This window comes from Montipora foliosa, chromosome 6, assembly GCF_036669935.1.
Source record: "Montipora foliosa isolate CH-2021 chromosome 6, ASM3666993v2, whole genome shotgun sequence".
NCBI classification, from domain to species: domain Eukaryota; kingdom Metazoa; phylum Cnidaria; class Anthozoa; order Scleractinia; family Acroporidae; genus Montipora; species Montipora foliosa.
The window spans coordinates 44,811,297-44,831,296 of NC_090874.1; the positions used below are offsets into that span (position 1 = coordinate 44,811,297).

Sequence of the window (20,000 nt, forward strand, 5' to 3'; positions counted from 1 at the left end):
TCAATGGGTTAATTTACCCATGAAAAATTGTTACTGTAACCATAAAAGTGTACATCAAGCTAAACAGACTTGGCAGAAAAGGGAAATTACTGGAAGTTTAAGTTCATTACACCCTATATACATGTCCAATACACCAACATAATGAGATTCCTGGTACGTCACAATAGACATCACAAAGTGTCACAAAAAGTCCTGCTCTTTATGTCTCGCAAAACTGTTACTATTTTTTAAGGATTAAGGTTGGGGGACACTTTGTGATGTCTATTGTGAGGTGCCATGAATCTCATTATGTCGCTGTATTGGACAACCCTCTCATTACGAGAGAGAGAGAGAGAGAGAGAGAGAGAGAGAGAACCAAAAGCACAATTTTTTCCGGCATCTGGACCATTTATCAGTTATTCACTCACTCTCCCTGAAGGAATATCATAGACATTAAGAGCTCCTGCTTCTAACAATTCCTGAAAATTACCACACCAGTGCACCCATTCGGCTGCTCTTACATCAAGGTAAACAAGAGCATTGTTGACCACAGTTAAAAGTTTTTGCCACGCTGAGCTTATTCCACGTTCTGGTGAAATTTTGGCCGCCATGTTTATAGTGTGAGCTCAGTCTCAGTCTCCCGCGCGCACTATAACCCGCAACCTCGTTCCCAGGGACTCTCTTCTCTGCCTCCATTGACGTTGAGGTTTTACCATAGCCAGGTGTACTACATAAAATACTTCCCTCAAACGTTTTGTCCATAGTCATCTGGCCACAAAATCAATTGCGTGCTAATTCCCTTCCTCGCAATGTCGACGAGGCCTACATTGCCACCCCTCCCCTACCACAAATTTGGTGAACCTCCCAGATTCTGGGAGATCCGGTTTGACGTTTTTTTTCTCAACAATGGAGGCAGAGAAGAGAGACCCTGGGAACGAGGTTGCATAATTCGCGGTGTCAACCTTAACAGGGTTATTAAAACCCTTGTTGATGTTTTTCCGTGCTCCGAATTCGAGCTGCCGTTTTCGATATTCGAAAATAAATTCTAGGTCTTTTCAAGGTATATCGTAGTTGTGGCAAGACGGCACTATGCATACATGCTCTCGGAAAGGCATTCATGCAAGCATGCAGGCAAAGAAAATCAGGTATGCATGTATATGTATGCATGCATGCATTGAGGATAGCAAGCATGCATTATGGAAGCAGGGTACAAAGCATTGAGACATCCAGTCAAGAAAAAAAAAGCGTCATCAGACATTCATGGGGAGGGATGATAGCCATTCATGCTGATACAGGACTCTTCAAATCTTTGCTAATAGAGGCCTTTGTAACTTTTGGGATCGTCTTCTTCTACTTATAATAAAACTCTTTCTTACTTCAAGACTCCCACTAAGCCCCGCTTTGAATCATGGGTTAAAACTTAAGTCAAGGTTGGCGTTTTGGAAAGGAAATTCGTCGCATTACTTAGGGGCTAAGCCTTTCCATTTTTGATCACATTTGAGGCGTATCAATGAAACTTTTTAATATTTTAATGAGGTGTACAAAAGATTTATCTTTCTCCAAAAAGAATGACCACAATAAAAACAACGCCATAATCATAAAATTTAATATCGTTTCTATAATTCAAAACAAGTTTATCGTGCACGATGACAGCTAGACGCAGTGTTTGAAAGTGAAATGTTTGCTTAGACGGTAACGTCCCCACCAGATGTGAACTTGGGGATGGGGCTCTTAGACGCATCGATTGGTGACTTCCATTTACTCATTCGACGACCGGTGTTCTTCTTCTCAATGTATTCGACGTGAACAGAGTCATCAAACCTTATAGTTTTGCTTTTCTTTCCATGGACATATGGCAGCTTACTAACAATGTTGTCAAGTTCATTTTCAACGTGAAAGAGATCTGGGTTTTCAAACCCATAAATCAATCGCCATTCGTGGTTGATTCTTTTTAGTTTTTCCGGGTCAATCCTAGGTCCTTTTGCAAGTCTCTCCTTCCTCTTTTCGCTTCTTTCACGCTTTTTCTTCCACAAATCAGATTTAAATTGCGATTCAATGTTTGAATCGTTATTCTGTGCAAAACTGATATTTGCACAAACTTCTGTGAGTCTTCGTTCAGCCTTTCTTATTCTTGCTTGCGTTATGCGATGTACGTAGAGGGGGGTTAAACCTATTGGTGTAAAAATGTACGAGGAATTTACGCTGTCATGATTGGTCTTAGATGTCCTGCGCAGCTTCGGCCAGAGGGTAACTCTAGTACTTATTGCAACCAGTGACAATGTCAACGCACTGCCTAATATGGCGAATATCTGGGACAGGGACCCTGCAAGAAAAAATTATTATTAGCGGAGCCGCACGAGTTGAGCACCATACTCTCCCTATTTTCAGTGAAAATGTTAGAGGCTTGGTTACTGTGCCAGGTCCATCAGGTTTGGCAGTCATCCTGACAACAATCACAACGTGGCAAGTCCCGTTTGGACATTTGCAAGACCTTGCGCTTCAAGACTATATTGAATGTTCATTAATGCTTCAATACAACAAGAGATAAACATAGACCAAATTGCTGACATACAATACTTGTATTAACATGCTTTACACATTTTAGATAAAATCTTTGGGGACTCGTTTGGGTGGTGCTTTTGATTCAAGGGCAAAATTGCAGCGAGCATCACACGAGCATAATTTTCGGCATAATGGTACAATTTTTGGGGTGACGCTAAAAAGCTTAAATGGTCAAATTTACGAGTATGATGTGTCTAACGCTAATCTGTGCAAGAAAATTTGGTTTTGGTCACCGTGTGACTGTACTGTGAAACTCTGTGGTGCAACCCGCGTTTTTTTGGGGGGGACATCTTTGATATTGCACATCCATGTTATGGTTAATTGACACCTGTCAAAACAAGGTATCCGCTGACCAGTATCACGTGACCATATCGCATGATCAAGTTTAAAGCTTATAAAGGTCAGCTGTCTTTCTAAAGTTGACCGCTGAACAGGTTTTCGATTGGATCGCAGGCCCAAGTCAGGTTAACTTATTGTTTTTAGGCTTGGCTAAATCTTTATATGATTGTTGTTGTTGTTATTATTACTATTATTATTATTATTATTATTATTATTATTATTATTATTATTATTATTATTATTGACGAAGTCTGATGAGGTAATGGAGCAGCTTAAGCAGAAACATCCCAATCCACAACCAGCCAAATTAGGCTCAGTCCTTTTTGGGCCAATCGATGATGCAATACCAGACACGCCCTATTCAGAGATTAACGGTGATATGATCAGGCAAGCTGCTTTGCGAACCAAAGGAGCGGGGAGTCCATCTGGAGTGGACGCGAACGGTTTTCGAAGAACACTCGCTAGCAAATCTTTTATGCAGTCATCGTCAAGACTGTGACACGCGATAGCCACAATGGCAAAGATTTTGTGTGTACAGTATATCGATCTAAGTAGCATAGAACCACTAGTGACAAGTCGTTTGATCCCCCTGGACAAAGCAGAAGGTGCGGTTAGACCAATAGGAATTGGCGAGTTGATAAGGCGTATCATCGGAAAGTGTGTCACGATTGTCGCTAAGAAGGATGTCGTAGAAGCTAACGGATCTCTGCAGCTGTGTGCTGAACAGAAGTCTGGCAGTGAAGCTGCTATACACGAAATGCACAGTATCTTCGAAGCTGATAGCATCGACGGCGTTTTGCTAATTGATGCGCCAAATGCAATCAATTCACTCAATATAGCGGCAGCACTACATAAAATCTGTGCCCAATTATTGCTGTCTATACAATTAATACCTATATAGACGGTTATCACCTCTATTCATCACTGGAGGTCAGGAAATGCCATTTGCTGAAGGAACAACACAAGGTTATCCCCTCGCCATGGGATTGTACGCGTTAAGTATTCAACCTTTTATTACGATTTTTCAGAGGGCATGTAAGATCAAGCAGTTTTGTTTTGCACATGAGACCAGTGGAGCTGACGCTGTCACTGAAATCAAGATGTGTTGGGACACCCTGAACGCAATTGGTCCAGATTTCGATTACTATCCGAATGATAAGAAGCGTTGGATTATAGCCAAACCAACTAAGGAGACCATTTTGAAAGGAGAGTGTAAAGAAATAGCGGTTAATGTAACGGTACAAGGTCAGAAGCATTTGGGAGCGACGATAGGTTCACGTGAGTTTGTAGAGGACTATGTAACTGACAAGGTGACCAACTGGGTCAGTGAAATTAGAATATTAGCAGAGATCACTGTCACTCATCCTCAGGCGTGTTATGCTGCGCACACATTTCGCTTAAAACACCGATGGACTTATTTCCTAAGAACTCTCCCAGATATTCAGGATCTGCTTGAGCCACTGTAGGACGCAATATCTCGTGTCCTCATTCCTGCCGTTACAGAACGGCAGCGTGGCCAGCTGCACAGGGAAATACTAACGTTGCCAGTCCGCTTGGGAGGTCTGAGTCTGGGAAACCCGTGTAATGAAGCTCATCGCGAGTATACGTCATCAGTCAAAGTGACCATGCCCCTTGTTGAACAAATCGTATCGCAGACGCATCAGCTGCCAGATGACTCTCCTATTAAATCAACTCAGCAAGCAGTGAGAGGAGAAAGGGCGAAGGATCTTGAACGCAGGGCGGAGAGGATAAAGGAGGTGGCGCCAAAGAAGACTAGGTGCTCACTAGATCTGGCCACGGAGAAAGGGTCATCGATGTGGCTAACATTCCTTCCTCTTCAAGAGTTGGGGTTCAACCTCAACAAAACGCAGTTCTGTGACGTGATCAAGTTGCGCTTTGACCGGCCACGACATTCAAACAACTTGTGTATGCGGGGAGGTGTTCACTGTAGACCATGCAATGATCTGCAAAAGGGGCGGTTTTGTCATTCAGCGTCACAATGAACTTAGAGATTTATATTTAGAAGCTGAGCTTCTGAGGACTGTTTGTAACGATGTAGTAAATGAACCTGTGCTTCAACATGTCTCTGGAGAACAGTTGAGTAGACGGTCTAACAGAGCGCAAGATGCAAGATTGGATACTCATGCACGTAGGTTTTGGGAACACCAAAGATCAGCCTTTTTTATGTTAGGGTATGTCACCCGAATGCTGAATCCTTCAGGGACCTAGAACCACAACAGATCTACCGTTTGCATGAGACCGAGAAAAGCGCCAGTACTCAAGTCGAGTCCTTGAAGTCGAATATGGAACATTTACGCCTCTAATTTTCACAACAACCGGCGGGATAGGAAAGGAAAGCCTCGTGTTCCATAGACGTTTCAAATGTTAGTTCCTAGTACTTTTCAACCTTCTCCTCTTCAGTTCTGGTGATGTTCTGGTCCGCTGGCACAGCTATGTCAGTAAGTGTCCATTTCTGTGTGTCTATGCACTAGAGTAATATCTGGCCGATCATGTTTCAGCACTTTGTCAGTGTTTATTTTTATTATTATTATTATTATTATTATTATTATTGTTATTGTTATTGTTATTCATTGCAGTAATTGTTTTAACATTGATTACATTGGTTAAAGATCCTAAAATTAATTAAAGGAATCACTGTAACCGACGGATTTTTTGAATAATTCATTTGAAGCTCATGAATTTTTAATCTGGGCCCATCTCTTTAAAGCCCGATGAAGCTCATCCTAGATTTTTTGGACGAGCAAATTCAAACCTCAGTTGTTATTTATTCGCGGATTAGTGTTAATTGGATTTTGAATTGGGCCTTGCTATCCGTTATGCATGAGCTTTATGCATGCTTATATGCTTCATTCGCCGAAGCTTATTTCCCTTTCGTAAACGGTCGTTGCCATTTGAAACGGTCGTCACGTGCCATTTCTCAGAACGGTCGTTGCCATTTGAAACGGTCGATGCCATTTTTTAGCTCTGAATTACACTCATTAGGTCTAAGAACTCAAAAGGTTCCGGTTACTGGGAGTTTTGTCTCGCGCTGGTCATATGAGTTAGGGTTCGGGTTAAGGGTTCGAGTCTTGAAATTTTCGGACTCTTTTTTTCCTCCAGTTTTTCTTTTATAAATGTTCTTTTTTCCTTTTTTGTCTTAACTTTTGTTAATATTTTTTCTTAGTTTGTTTCTTTTAATTTTCTTTGAAGTGAAGTGTGTAGTCGACCGTTATAAATGGCATCGACCGTTTCAAATGGCAACGACCGTTCTGAGAAATGGCAACGACCGTTTACGAAAGGGAAATTTGCTTCGCCGAAGGCGCCAATCACGCTGTGGATATTTTTTGTTGTTTGTCACCGATTTATTGTTAAAGCAATTTCCGTCTCCTTTTCTTTATTTCATGTTTTGAAATGTCAGATCTTTGTGACTCGTTTGCCTTCAACAACAATTTCTTCTGGTCCGCACTTTTGATCAGTTCCAAACTACGCGCATTCGATCGTACCTTTACGTAAATGTTGTCCGTCCGTCACCATTATGTCAAAAATTCTGAGACTACGAAAAAGTACCCCCGCCAAAATTCAAACTTGTTGTTTTTAAATCCAAATCTTGGGTAGACTTTCATATACTGGACTAAAATGGCGGAAGACAAGAGAACCATTGTCATTCTGATTAGGCCTTGTTGATTAGGTATTGTTATGTTCGCTTTGTTCTTTTATTCAATTTGTCAATTCAAACATTCAAGTGGTCAATTCAAACATTCAATTCGGCACTGAAACATTCATTCAGCTAGAGTTAAGTTTCCAAAATCTTGAATTCAGGATTTTGGAAGCCGTTAACTCTAACTCTAAGTCATAAACTCTACTGAAATAACTCCATTGATAGTTAACCTCGATAGATAACCATACAAAAGAGCCGGCAGTTCATGATTCATGAAACGAACCAAACTTCGTTGTTAAAGGGGCTATATCACGTTATTTTAGGATGTTTCGGGGAAATCTTTAGTTAATCACAAGTTTAAAACTCGAAAATGGTAATGTGGAATTCCTTTACTGATAAAATTATTGTTGCATCACAAAGTAGATGATTCTGAGCAAAAACGACCCTTATCCAGGCGATTCATGATTTGCCTTAAATTTGAAAAACGTCGGGCCCACTTTTTTCAAGATAACCCAAATACAATCCGTTTCAATCTTGTCCATTTTGTGTCCATCCATTATTCTCTTTCCGTTAGTTGTATTCCTTTTATCTTGTTCAACAGTTTTAGGTGGTTATTGCCATGTTCCATTCTACTTTTTGGGCATTTTCAGGTGTCGTGAAAATTACATCATTTTGCGTGACATTGCCCCGTACAGCTCTTTATGTATCCGTAATTATAGTGTATCCTAGGATCGAAAAGGGTGCACTGGAATAACTGAATATAGCATGACTTACCGCTATGCACGGTCAAAGGGATAAATCGCCACGAATAGCCGTTCAAGACATAGCTGCACTGGGATAATGAATGACCAGTAGGGCTAGCTGAAGTGAAGTGAAGTGAAGTGAAGACCAATATAATTGCTCCCTTCATTGTGCTATACCTGTCTTGTATTAAAGGTAGACACTATTAAAATCAATTATGCATGTTTTCCCCAAAACAGAATACAGAGCAATAGTTTTCTGCTGCATTTAACTTACGCGTAAAAAGTTTTATAAAGTGTTTCTGATTTTTTTAGGTTCCTCCACTCTCGGGCTGAAAATTGCAATAGTTACGTACAATCACCGATTTCCTACCTTAAGAAACGAAAATAACCGTAGTTTTACAACTTTTATATGGACGGCAATAAAACGTGTCCTCTCCCCTCTTAAACTACCGTGCAAATGAAAAGTTTCGCGTTTAATTTCCTCTTTGCCGTCATTAAGCCCCTTTGTGACGTTATTCCGATTGTCTCGCGCCTAAAATTTGCGCGTGTTCACAGGTAGACCCAAAAAGTTTAAATTGTATGACGTAAAACGAAATATAAATTGGAAAACTTTATTTCACCGGGGGAATGTCCAAGCATTGCGGTTCCAGTGCTCAATTAAAAAAAAACTAATTTTTCAAAGGTTTGAGCGAGCTGACCGTGCGACGGCGCTATTCATGTTGATAGGTTAGTACTGTGTTCATGCAGCGGTTTCATAAGCTGTCTAAAAAAGCGAGAGTAATTACTCTGTCCAATCACAAGAAGCGCATAAGACGCGATGAACGAATAGGAATTCTAATAAATTTAAATTGTTTGTAACTTCATGAAAGCGCGGGAAAATGAAGATAGATATAGATAAATAGATAGATATTTTATTAAAAAATTCTCCATGACAGCCCGAAGGCTGGATTACGGAACTACGTACAATAGAGTCCAAGTCATGAGTGCAATCACGATTGCTTTTTTTTTTTCCTTTCTGGTGCGATCTTTTTTCAGCTAATCACTTAGTGGCAATGGCGTATTTACTTTCGGCTCTCATTTCAAAATAATCGTTTTAAATTCGTCTCATTTGTTCACACCCCTAGCCCCCCAGGCAAAACTTTGGGCTTCTCTCTAAATTCCTGTCACCGAGATGACTTATCGGTCGCGACCTGGATGCAGTTGTCAATTTTAACGTATATTCCTTCCTTCAACATCATCTGTCAATTATTTTCTGAACCAACATCGAGAGCAGTTGTAAAAGCTGCTTCCTGAACCAATAACCGAGCAAGTGCGGGGCCTGGGTCCATTGCTGAGATGACATCACAAAGTAGTTTTTGATGTCATAGATCTCGCCAGGGTTTTACGAGTGGGTAGTTTCGGTAATATAAGTGGATTAAAAAGAAGTGTACACTAGGGATAAAACAAGTTTGCCATTAGTAAAGTTGTTTATGCTAATTCAAGAATATTTTTAAGAGGAAAGAGTGCTAGAAAAAAAAAAACAAAGCTGAAACAATTTGAAGTAACAACGTACGCCCCCTTTGAGAGGCGTTTTAAGAGCGTATGAGACTATTTATTCTTCTTGCGTTCCTTTCACGCCCTTGTAACTCGAGTTCTTTAAACTGACGCTATCAAGTTAAAAGACACGGACAGTTTGTTGTTCTTCGCACATTAACGAAATCGGATATAACAGCGATAAAGGTTGGTTTTCATTAGCGACCCAAGCACAATAACAAAGCAACAAACGACAACTAAGCATCCTCTTGATTTATTAATAGCGACTGTTAGTACAAAAGGCACCAGTTTACAACAAATTAATACTTTCGCGTAAGTTGCTAAGGATAACCCTCGCGTCACATTTGAAAAGCAGGCCTGAGAAATCAATGGAAGATAAAATTCAAAAATTGCTTTATTTCGACAACACTGAATTCGTTGATTCCTTCCTCAAGGAAAAAAACAAGAATTCGATGTGAACGTAAAATCCTAGGGAAGAGGTTTGCAGAGTTTAGAAAACCTAAGAGAAATTCGGAGGCTGCGTGAATGTAACCCCCGACTGCTGAATCATGTAATTGGCGGCATAGTGTCCACAGCGGACACAGTCGTCAATGGACTTCCCCTGTGCAAGCTGACTGAGAAATCCTGCAAAAATGAGAATTGAATCAAAGGTTACTTTGGTAAACGCGTTGCTATTATTTGGGAAACAAGAAAATTTGAATCAGGCGTCAAGCAGGCGCGTATAGAAGCCCAAATCTGCCTTCGTAAGTGCACTCAATTATAGGGCTACAACAGGTTGCAAAATTGGTGAGACACTCCCGTTTAAAAAAGAACCTTTTCTAGCTTTCAATACTTGCAGGATCTAGAATTCCAACCTTTCCCACTTCCTTCCTCCCTCCCTCTTCTCCTTTCAATGTTGACTGTTCAAGTCTTCAGCATTATTTTGTATTGCTAGCAACACTGATAAGGGTGGGGGGGGGGGGGGGCTGCAGTGTGTGTGATATTAGGAATAACACCCCAAGAAGGTGAAGTGTCTCCACTAATATTGCAACCTGTTGTTGCGTTCTGCATCGAAATTGTTTGACGAAAGAAACAGTCCTACATGGCTAAAATATTCCAGTTCTTCCATCGATCATTCCTTGGCATCAAACTCATCGAAAATACATTTGGGAAAGGCCTTTCCACGGTTACCTTTACCTAAAGCTCTAAATTGTTCTTTGATCCTTTTAAGAAAGAAATAAACTTCTTGTTGTTGTTGTGCGCCCTGCTTGGCCATGTTATCACTACTCTTCCGAGTCTGGCCTGAGTGCACGGATGGCGTAGTGGTTCGATTCCCAGACTAGACTCGGCGCCATACGTGGGTTTAGTTCATTGGTTCTCTACTCTGCTCCGAGAGGTTTTGCTCCGGGTACACCATAAACTTGCAAAACGACGGCCGACTCTTTTCAAGATTACCCAAATGCAATCCGTTTCAATCTTGTCCTTGTCCAGTGAAAATCAAATAAGTGAAAAAAACTTGACGAAACAAGAATCGGAAAAGACCAAAGAGAGCTTTAGATTCCAGGACGAGAACAACTACGAGTTCGAGATTTTCTCATAGAAGTGCGCGCAAACCAGCGTCATTTTGGCGGGAAAAACGTGATACGATCAGCAAAAAGGCTCAGTTACCAGAAATAAGAATCACTGAGCAACCTATGCTGCTAACAACGAGTAAGATTAATCGTACGGGTTATAAATTTTCCAAGTAGTTTCTCTAAAAACGGGCAGTCAAATCTCGTACTCGTTCTCGTCCTAGAATCTAACAAAGTCCCTAATAATCCTTGTGCCACGAGCAACAAAACGCAACGACTAACCGAAGTCCAAACGCCATTTCAACTTGAAAAGGCTTTTTCCAATATGAAATACAGCTACAATTCATCACTGACTTTCCTGATCTCACCTCCAACAAAAGCGTCCCCTGCTCCATTGGTGTCCACTATATCCTCTTCTTTGATTGGTACGATGGGATACTCGGTGACTGTTCCATCTGTAAAGTGATCATACAGTGGTTAATCACCGCCAAAATCAAGATTCATTGAAAAAAAATGCGGCGTGCAAGTATTAAGACTTCATTTAGGGCCAACTGACACATTCAGACTTGCACAATAAAGCATTTTGCACAAATAATAAAAAAAGATAGTCACGCCTTATCACAGAGCACCATGGTCAATAGCCCATTTGGCTTCGTCTCATGGGCTATTGACCAGTAGCCTTTGCGGGCTAGTGGTCTAATTGTTAAATAGCAGAAAAGAGAAAGTGATTTTTTGCCCCTTGTCGACCGCGTTCCCGCGCTGCGGATGTCGTTGCGTTGCAATAAGTGTGTTTTGCTTCAAGGAACTTCGAAATAACGGGCAAAATGAGTGCTATACAGAGACACTTTCACGGTGTTGTGAGTGTTTTTAATTACATAAAGTTCATAGGAGCACTTTGAGGGAGTCTCGAATAGGGAGGTACCACCAAACCCACCGACAGATGAGGAAGTGGGGGAGGGGGAGCTGAATATCGACACAGAACCACCAACAGAGGAGGAAATCAAAAGGGTGGTGCAAACTCTCAAGAATGGGAAGGCACCAGGAGTCGACCAAATAACAGCAGAACTGTTGAAGGCTGATACAGAAAGCACCTGTGTGGAACTCAGGCAACTCTTTGACCTGATTTGGCGGGAAAAGAAACTGCCGGAGCAGTGGAAACAGGGCCTGATATGCAAGATACTGAAGAAAGGGAATTTACAGCAATGTGGAAACTTGAGAGGAGTGACGCTGCTACCTATTGCTAGCAAGGTGCTGGGAAAGATTCTGATTAGCAGAATACAAGGCGGTGTGGACCACAGGCTGAGGAAAGAGGAGACAGGATTTAGACCAGGGGGAGGCACAGTCGAGCAGATCTTCATCCTACGTAATATCTTGGAACAAGTTGACGAATGGAATAAAACCATGTACTTTCATTTTGTCGACTTCGAGAAGGCGTTCGACTCGGTGCACAGAGACAGCCTTAAGAATCATTAAAGCACATGGAATTCCAGACAAGTTGATAGGACTGAGGACTGGTGAAGGCGCTGTATGACGGATTTACATGCGGAGTGATTGACGAAGGAAAAATAACGGAGAGATTCCTGGTGGTCACCGGCGTGAAGCAGGGATGTTGGATGTCGGGATTTTTGTTTCTCAGGGTCATTAACTTGGTGATGGGGTAGACGTTGGACGGACAGAGAACAGGTATCAGATGGGACTTTACAGCGCTACTGGAGAACACTGACTACGCAGACGACCTAATTCTACTAACATCAAGGGCAGACCACAGCGCATGAAAAAATAGCCAGGCTAGAGGAGAATGCAAGCAGGGTAGGCTTGAAGCTGAACCCACAGACGTGCAAGTGGATGAAGGTCAACGGCAGCAATAATGAAGGACTGAGAGTGAGAGAAAGCATTGTGGAGTTAGTTGACAGTTTTACCTAACTGCATGGGGGCGCAAGTGACTAAGGACGGAGGAGCAACATTGGACATCAAGAAGAGGACAGAACGGGCGTATGCAAGTTTCAACAGGCTCATTAAAATCTGACGCGCAAGAAACATCAGCAGAAAGACAAAGGCGGCTCTTTTCAAGACGTTAGTGCTTTCAGTGCTTCTCTATGGTTGTGAAACGATGGAAGATGACAAAGGGAGAGGAAAAGAAACTTAATATCTTCCAGACCAAGTGCCTCAGAAGAATCTTCCGCATCAGATGGCAGCAGCATATGCCAAACAGGGAAGTGCTGGAGATGGCAGGAGCAGACTCAATAAGTTCATAATCGCAATCTTCTCTCCGCAGCTCATTTCTTTTTTTCCAAAATACTTTGTAATTTCAAAAACAGGCTAAGAAAATTCCGAGTTTACGCACTTCGACTTGGAGTAACGGTAAAACAAGTACTGATTCAGTCTCCTTCGCAGCCGTTTTTTTTTTTTGTTGCGATGTCACGCGACGCTCCTACCCAAAGTTTCTTTCGAGGGAGCGTCGCGTGACATCGCAAATAACGGTTGCTAAGGAGACTACCCATGACTAGGAGCGAACAACTTCATTGCATTTGTGAAACGGCGTTTTTACACATCCAATTATTTTCAGATTGATTTTCCCGCGAAACCAGGCCTTTTCAGCTAATCACAAGTCTGGTATGAGAAATTGTTACCAATGGGATTGAGCTTGATCCTGGTTATCGTCTACTGCTTGTAGATAGACTTTCCAAAAACATCACCCTTAAAAACTCTTCTTTAGTCCTAACAGTTAATGCATTAAGATGGTTATGAAACTCGACAAGTCTTTTTGTGTTTTTTTGTCTGTATTGTTGGACTTGACCCTGCACAAAAACACACCTTTTTTTGAGAGAAGATAACCAATCAAATCTTTCGATTAAATTATGCGCAACTAATTTGTGAACCTGCACGAAGCAAAAACAAAAGATTGTGCACTGTCGCGGTCAATTCAACATCGATTGCGACAGCATTGTTCTCGCTTTTGAAGCTTTTAAGGTTTCATAACGTGTCCCTCGATTCACTATGGATCTAAGAAGTGTTTTATGCACAAGTTAAGGTATAAGTGATAAAAGTTTTGCCCAGATAAATGGCAAAAACTCATGAAAATGCCCCTTGAATGGTAAAGTTACCTTTAACAACAATAGCTGGTTCCTTGCCGTGTGTAATCACAACCATACGAGAACGGCTTTCATTAACTTTAGGCAAAGAGCACATTTTCAGGGCAATTTCTTTAAGGTCCTCCGTCTGTTGAATTTATAGAAATAAAACCAGATTAAAGAGAAACACCTTTTTACAGGTAGTCACCTGGAAGATGCCTTTTTGCCAAAGGATTGGAACTATCCTGTTTATTTGTTATTTTGACAACTTAACAAAACAGGCCCTGGTTGTTCAAAAGCCGGATATCTTTATCCAGTGGATAAGTCACATTCCAGATAAATAGAGGATATTACATGGCCACGCAGAGATACGAAATTTCTCATAGAGTGTTTAAAAATATTTCACGAGTGATCGCAGCGAGTGAAAAGGCATCACAAAAGACATCGAAAGGCGCGATTTTCATATGTAACCATAGCAACAGTGATCTTTTCACGTGTGGAGATAACATGTTATTATGTTTTCGCAAGAAAGCTCCCTTGGTATTTCATTGATGTTTATATAATAATCATAAAATATTTTAATACTTCAAGTTAAACGTTGGCCAAGATGTTCTTACACACCTTTTAACTACACTGTAGATGTCCTTAGAAGTGTGTATATGTACAGTTATGAGGGCAAATACTGAAATCTTTGCAGAGATAAGAAATGACAGATAGTGACTTATCCACCGGATAAAAATATCCAGCATTCAAACAACTGTGGCCAGACATGCTTCGGTTTTCCTTTGATACAAAGATTAATGAATGCAACTTACAAAGTTACGATTCAAGACAACAATCCTGTTGAGTGCAATGCACCAACAAGTGTCCTTTTTTGATACTGCGCAGTTGATCTTCCCGTCATGAAAATTGCCCCAATAAAGATGAATAATTTATCACTCTCACTATCGGTATCACTGTCATTACTATAAGTAAGTCTGGTTCTTCTTGTGGTGTATTTTCTTGAAAATGACCAAGACTTACATTTCATCTACATGTGTAGTAACAGGCATGCAACAGTACCAGCCCCAAAGCAATCTCTCCTTAAAATTCTGGCCTGGACTAAACGAGAATAGTTTGAGAGTACTTACTCCAAATTCTTGTTCCTTTGCAAAAATGCCGGCTTCCTATCCATTGAAAATGTAAAATTTTCATCATTAACAAGAGCTGAATATTCAAAGTCTCAATTGAAAGTAACTTTCAAGGTTCATCATGGGAACTTCAGATACACCATGAGAAGCTTTTCTGTGACCAAAATAAATTAATTTTGCCAACCAAGACCTGACCAAACATCCCTAGACACCATTGTCTCAGGAATGGAGTATCAAGGCCATGACTTTGCTATACTTACAGTTTCATTTCCGAAAAGAATGTCCACAAAAGGCATGGCATCCATCATTTGCTTTTTGAATACTTGGCATAAAAATGGCGCTGACAGATTCATTAAGAAAACCTGCAATACATGACATTAATTGTAAAAACCATTTCAAACTCCAGATGATACACTACAATATTTCCACTAACAAAGAAAGTCAATGGATCCCTGTTTTTTGGTATTTTTAATATTACATTATTGGCCACGTCTTTTAAAACTTAAACAAGACAATGAACAATAAATGGGGTTGCTCCAATCTGCATTCAAATCCAATCAAGCACCACCGATAATCCAACAAACACCAACACAGAAAGGGGACCCCTGAAAGATATTTCTAGGGCAAGAAAAGTGAGTGACTGGGGATTTTAAGCGACGACTTACGACATCTTATGTTACTCACAAATTGCAGTTAGGGGCTTCTCATTGCACAAATTTTCGCGGGGGTGTATATACGCCCAGGGTTGATTGACAAGTCATCCACATGTGTTAAAGGTACCACGCCTTTTAAAGTGCATCTTCATGTTCAATGGCCTGGCAAGTTACAGAGTTTGTAACAGCCGGTGGTAAACAAAACTATGCTCCACGTCATTTTCATTTCATCCAATCATAGCACATCTAGGCTGTTCATTGTCAAGCACAGTATCAAGAAGGCAGCAACAGAGAAGGCAAGATGCCTAAAGGCGTTTATGTGGGATGCTATGGTTTATAGCAACAATAAAAAGTTCTTAATGGGCAAATTTAACAGCTTTTGTGTGGGATTTCCCCACACTTTGTCAGCACCGGCAATATTTTTTTCTTTATTTATTTGTATGCGAGAGCCAAGTGTTTGTCACATGGTCTCTGTTAGGAAGGGAGAGGACCCTGGGAATGAGTGTTTGTAAGTGGCGGCCATTACTCTTCTCGGCTGTTGTCATTTGGCGAATTTCGACTTGTTTTTGTCGGTGTGATTAATTTACAAGGTAAGGAAAGGTCATATACACGAAGAAAAGTTGAGTGAACTACTTGTAAACACTTTGAAATAAATTTGAGTTTTTGTTACTCTCACACAAAACAAGTTAAGTTTGAAAACATGTTACTTACTAAGTTCTACAATACTTCAACTTACATTTATTGCGAGCTTTCACAGAGCAAAACTGACAAGTTATGTTTAGATATTTCTGGATTTATCATAATTAAGTAAAGTAGGATCATCCGGGTGAGTGTACATGAGTGTAGTCCTGAGAAGGACTGTTTGAGATGACACTGAGTGACGTTTTGACAACCTGTCGAGTGGAGGTTATCTTCAGAGTCAAGTCATTTGTGTAACATCAGTAGATACTATAAGAAGAAGTAGATGTCATTGGTCTATTTATTTGTGATGTTATTGGTCGACTGTCAGTTGAGCCTAGATGTAATTGGCTGGGAAGACTAAACAGTGATATGTGTGTTTCGATCCATCTATAGGTCTAAGGTCTGTACCTGTATTGTAGAATACATTGGGCAGTACTGTGAGAATAAATCAGTGTGTTGTTTGTCTGTTGATATCATCGATGACTCGTTTGTAGGGTGCGGTAAGGGAAAAATTCAAGATGGTGGGTGAACTTTTTACGATGTCAGCGCTCGCTCGAAGAAATCTCGCCTGCTCTACAGGCTATTTTACAACGTGACTCAATGATAATAAACGTAAGTGAAAGCTCAGAGGTAATGTCCTTGCAGTGCTATGTGCGAAAGGTTTTTCATAGACTGGTTTTATCTGTCAATGAGTGCTGAGTGCACATTATATGCTGAATGGGGTTACTAGTGCATGATAAAGAACACTCGATGAAACAAGGAGGAGACAAAGAGATTATAACAAACATTCAGATTAAGGCTGCTGCAAGTTCAAATGGACATCAAGTGGTTCTTGACTGATTTTAAAATAATAATTGCAAGTTCCCCACATCATTGGAGAGAAGCAGTTCCATAGTTATGTTACAGGTCCTGGATGAAAAGGACTGTTGTTGTAGACTAACAATAATTTGGAGACCCAAGTTCAAGTCATTGGTCTGAGAGTCAAATGATTTGTGTACACAGTTGTTTACATGAGACTCAGTACAACTTTTCTTGCTAAGATGATTAGTGAGTATAGGTGGATGTTATTGGTCAACTGAGCCATGAAGTCATTGGCTCTGAAGATTGTGAAGCGTGAATAGAACATTTTTATCTCTCATTAGTTAAATGTTCACAGGTCTATAATCAGTGAAAGAATTCACTCTTGTCGCGAATATTAGAAAATGCACAAGTACAAACATGCTAATGTTTCACTTATGAGGTTGAACACATTACACAAGTGTTTCTTCTATTGACCACCAAATTCAAATGTCAGATTAGAAATCCAATCTATCTTTCAAAATACCTTCAACAAAAATGCCCACACAGTTGAGCATCATTTTACTTGCCTTATTTTTTTCAGCAGCATGCTTTCCTACTGTTACAATTGATTCAATAGACACTGTTAGGAAGAAACCCTGCAAACAATAGATAACACCCAATTGTTACTGTTGGGTTGTTCAAACAAAATACTACTGGTATGTCCCCTTGGATTTCAAACTGAAATCAAATGGCATTTAGGCAATTACCATTGACAAGTATTACCAAAATGACAATGAAGGTGGAAGCCTTTATGAAGGTCTGATTTGTTTGCTTAGTGAGTTGAGCATCAAACCACTATACTGCGGCTCCCAAGTTCAACTTCAACCAGACTAAAACTTGGTGCCTTACAAAAACTTAAAGAGAGAAAGCTGACTTGTATGAAATTACATCCGTATTTGCTTCCCGAAAATGCTCTTAAGTATCAAAAAATAATACCCCCTTGCAGAAATACGGGGGAATAGTTTTTTCCTAGTTGCAAATCTCTTGGGTGACTGAGCAATTTACAATGTATTTTCTCAAATGGACTCTTCTGATGACTTTGACTCTTATGAACACATATGAACTTAACCAAAGCATTTCATTGGGTGCCTCTGACAATTGGCAGCAGACGGCAGTTGCTGCCATGTTTACACGTACTTGGAAACAAGGAACTTCCTTTCATTCAACAAAGAAAAGCAGTCAAGAAAGATCTCAGCCAAAGGGCTGAGTACAATAATTTAAATTAGTATTATTTTTTATGCAAACTGAATGCAGAAAACACATGCCACTATAATTCATGATCCATTCTCATAATCAACTCTTCCTCTCTCGAGAAAAAAGCCCTTCAAATAAAATTACTGATCATAAGTCTGATCTAATGAAATGTTCTGACAACAACAAATAGGTATAATTATTAGTTGTAGCATTTATTTGTTTACTTTTTCATAACAAAGTGATGCTTAAAATACTTACACTAATGTAGATATATTGAGCCTTTTCTACAAATGCCCAGTTTTCAGGCTGGTCTAAATGAGATTTGCTGTAGCAGTTTGCTGCTGCCAGATTTGCCACCAAAGATCTGTGGACATTTTGAAACAATTAATGCAGTAGTGTCCTGTAAGGTTGTTTACAAAAGTCAAATGCCTAACAAAACGGGCATTGAACTGTCAGAAATAGAAAAGAGATCAATGCGATTGCTAAGTATTATACTCTATTGTTACATGTAAATCCTTAACCTACTGAAATTACCGTAACCGTCCATGTATAAGCCGCATCCCTAGATAAGCCGCACCCCGAATTTAAAAGCGCAGATTTTGGAAAAAAATGTCATACAATAAAGTTTGAAGTTTAAGTAACTTTCTATTGCCATAAACCAACAAGGACAAACAATCAAGGTTTCACCATAAAGTTGAAATTCCTTCGATTGAAACAAAACGAACGAGTGCTTAGTAGCTTTAAATGTGGGGAGGAGTCTGGGCCAGGGCCAGTGCCTGGGTATCATGACCACATCTATAAAGATGTTTGGAAACCCGCAATAGGCGAAAAAATTCATGCAGAACAGGAGCTTGATAATGCAGTCGACAAATTTGCCGAGAAGGTGGTCAAGGACAACGAAACAGAAGGCCATTTACCTCCCGAGTACTCGCGAATTTTGTGGTATTTTATCGCATGTGGCGGAAAGATATGCATGGAAGTGACTGGGCGAAGACTGCAAACAGCTGTGCGGAGGAATGGAGATTCCTTGTGGGTTGGTGTTTACTTGTTCGAGTAAAGCAAAAATGAATTGCTTGAAAGAACTCTTGGAGAGCAAGATTCGCTGATAAATACTCGAAGACACAAACGGCTCCTTTAGGAGCCATCACTCATTAAAAAGTCAATGAACAACAGCAACATGCTCTCACTTTCTTTTATGTTTCTTTACTGAGATCTTAAGAAGTTGTATGAATATTAATTAGGTTTTTTAAAACTCCAAACACAGATGTATCCATAGATAAGCCGCACCCTTGATTTATGGCTTCACTTTTGTGAAAAAAAGTGCAGCTTATACATGGACGTTTACGGTTATAGATTTTACTCTGTCCAATGCCAGACAAAATTCCATGTCAATGGAGGCAGTTTGGGAGTCAGTGGGTTAGGTCTTACCATTAAAAAAGTCTAAATTGATGGCCTTCCCTCTTCATTTACTAAGGAAAGCAATCTTTTCTCCATTTACATGGAAAAACTAATGAGAACCCAGCTTGGACAGAGACGAGCTTGCAGAGATATTGTTTCTTCTTTTAGGGGGCATGACCAATACCTGTGTTTTCCTGTGATACACACAGCACAAGTCCCTGTTGGTTCCTTCTCATCAATTAAATAGTTTACGCTAACACCAGCTTCTTCAGCTTTTTCTTCCAGAATTTTACCAAACTCGTCCTTGCCTGGAAAAATTATTATTAATAAATTAGTAAAATTAGTAAATTCAGTTTTACAGGCAAGTAGACCATGGACACAGACTAATTTCAAAACATGGCAAAATGATTTCTGTGACATATTCTCTTCCTCAGCCAATGACACTTGTATTTCTATAGGTTGGAAAAAAACTGAAATTGTTTGCAATAAATGTCTACAGTGATGAACATTGCTTTTTGGTGAAGAAAAGGAATGCCAGGAGGAAATGTCTACAATTGAAGGCTGGAAAGTCACGCAATTCCTTTTATGACTTTTTTCAAGTTCATAAATTATTCACACATAAATACTGATTATAATGCTTAGTCTTTTATCCTTAAGGGATGCCTACCA

The 20,000-nt window shown here is 40.1% G+C and overlaps 2 protein-coding genes across 3 annotated transcripts in view; both read right to left on the reverse strand.

Annotated features, from left to right (window-relative positions):
- LOC138007472 (sec1 family domain-containing protein 2-like) overlaps positions 1 to 601 on the reverse strand; it is a 23,643-nt gene extending 23,042 nt beyond the window's left edge. Inside the window, exon 1 of the mRNA XM_068854412.1 lies at positions 408 to 601. Coding sequence (XP_068710513.1) covers positions 408 to 590 — 183 coding nt within the window. The 5' untranslated portion in view covers positions 591 to 601. The remainder of the gene's footprint in view (positions 1 to 407) is intronic.
- Positions 602 to 9,051: 8,450 nt separating this feature from the next.
- The window catches only part of LOC138007473 (uncharacterized), a 16,086-nt gene continuing 5,137 nt past the window's right edge, over positions 9,052 to 20,000 (reverse strand). For both annotated transcript variants that reach the window (XM_068854414.1, XM_068854415.1), the window contains 8 exons: positions 19,516 to 19,639; positions 18,192 to 18,297; positions 17,267 to 17,335; positions 14,826 to 14,927; positions 14,566 to 14,601; positions 13,469 to 13,583; positions 10,733 to 10,819; positions 9,052 to 9,438 (listed from right to left, as the gene is read on the reverse strand). In XM_068854414.1, the coding sequence (XP_068710515.1) occupies positions 9,314 to 9,438; positions 10,733 to 10,819; positions 13,469 to 13,583; positions 14,566 to 14,601; positions 14,826 to 14,927; positions 17,267 to 17,335; positions 18,192 to 18,297; positions 19,516 to 19,639 (764 nt within the window). In that variant the 3' untranslated portion in view covers positions 9,052 to 9,313. The remainder of the gene's footprint in view (positions 9,439 to 10,732; positions 10,820 to 13,468; positions 13,584 to 14,565; positions 14,602 to 14,825; positions 14,928 to 17,266; positions 17,336 to 18,191; positions 18,298 to 19,515; positions 19,640 to 20,000) is intronic.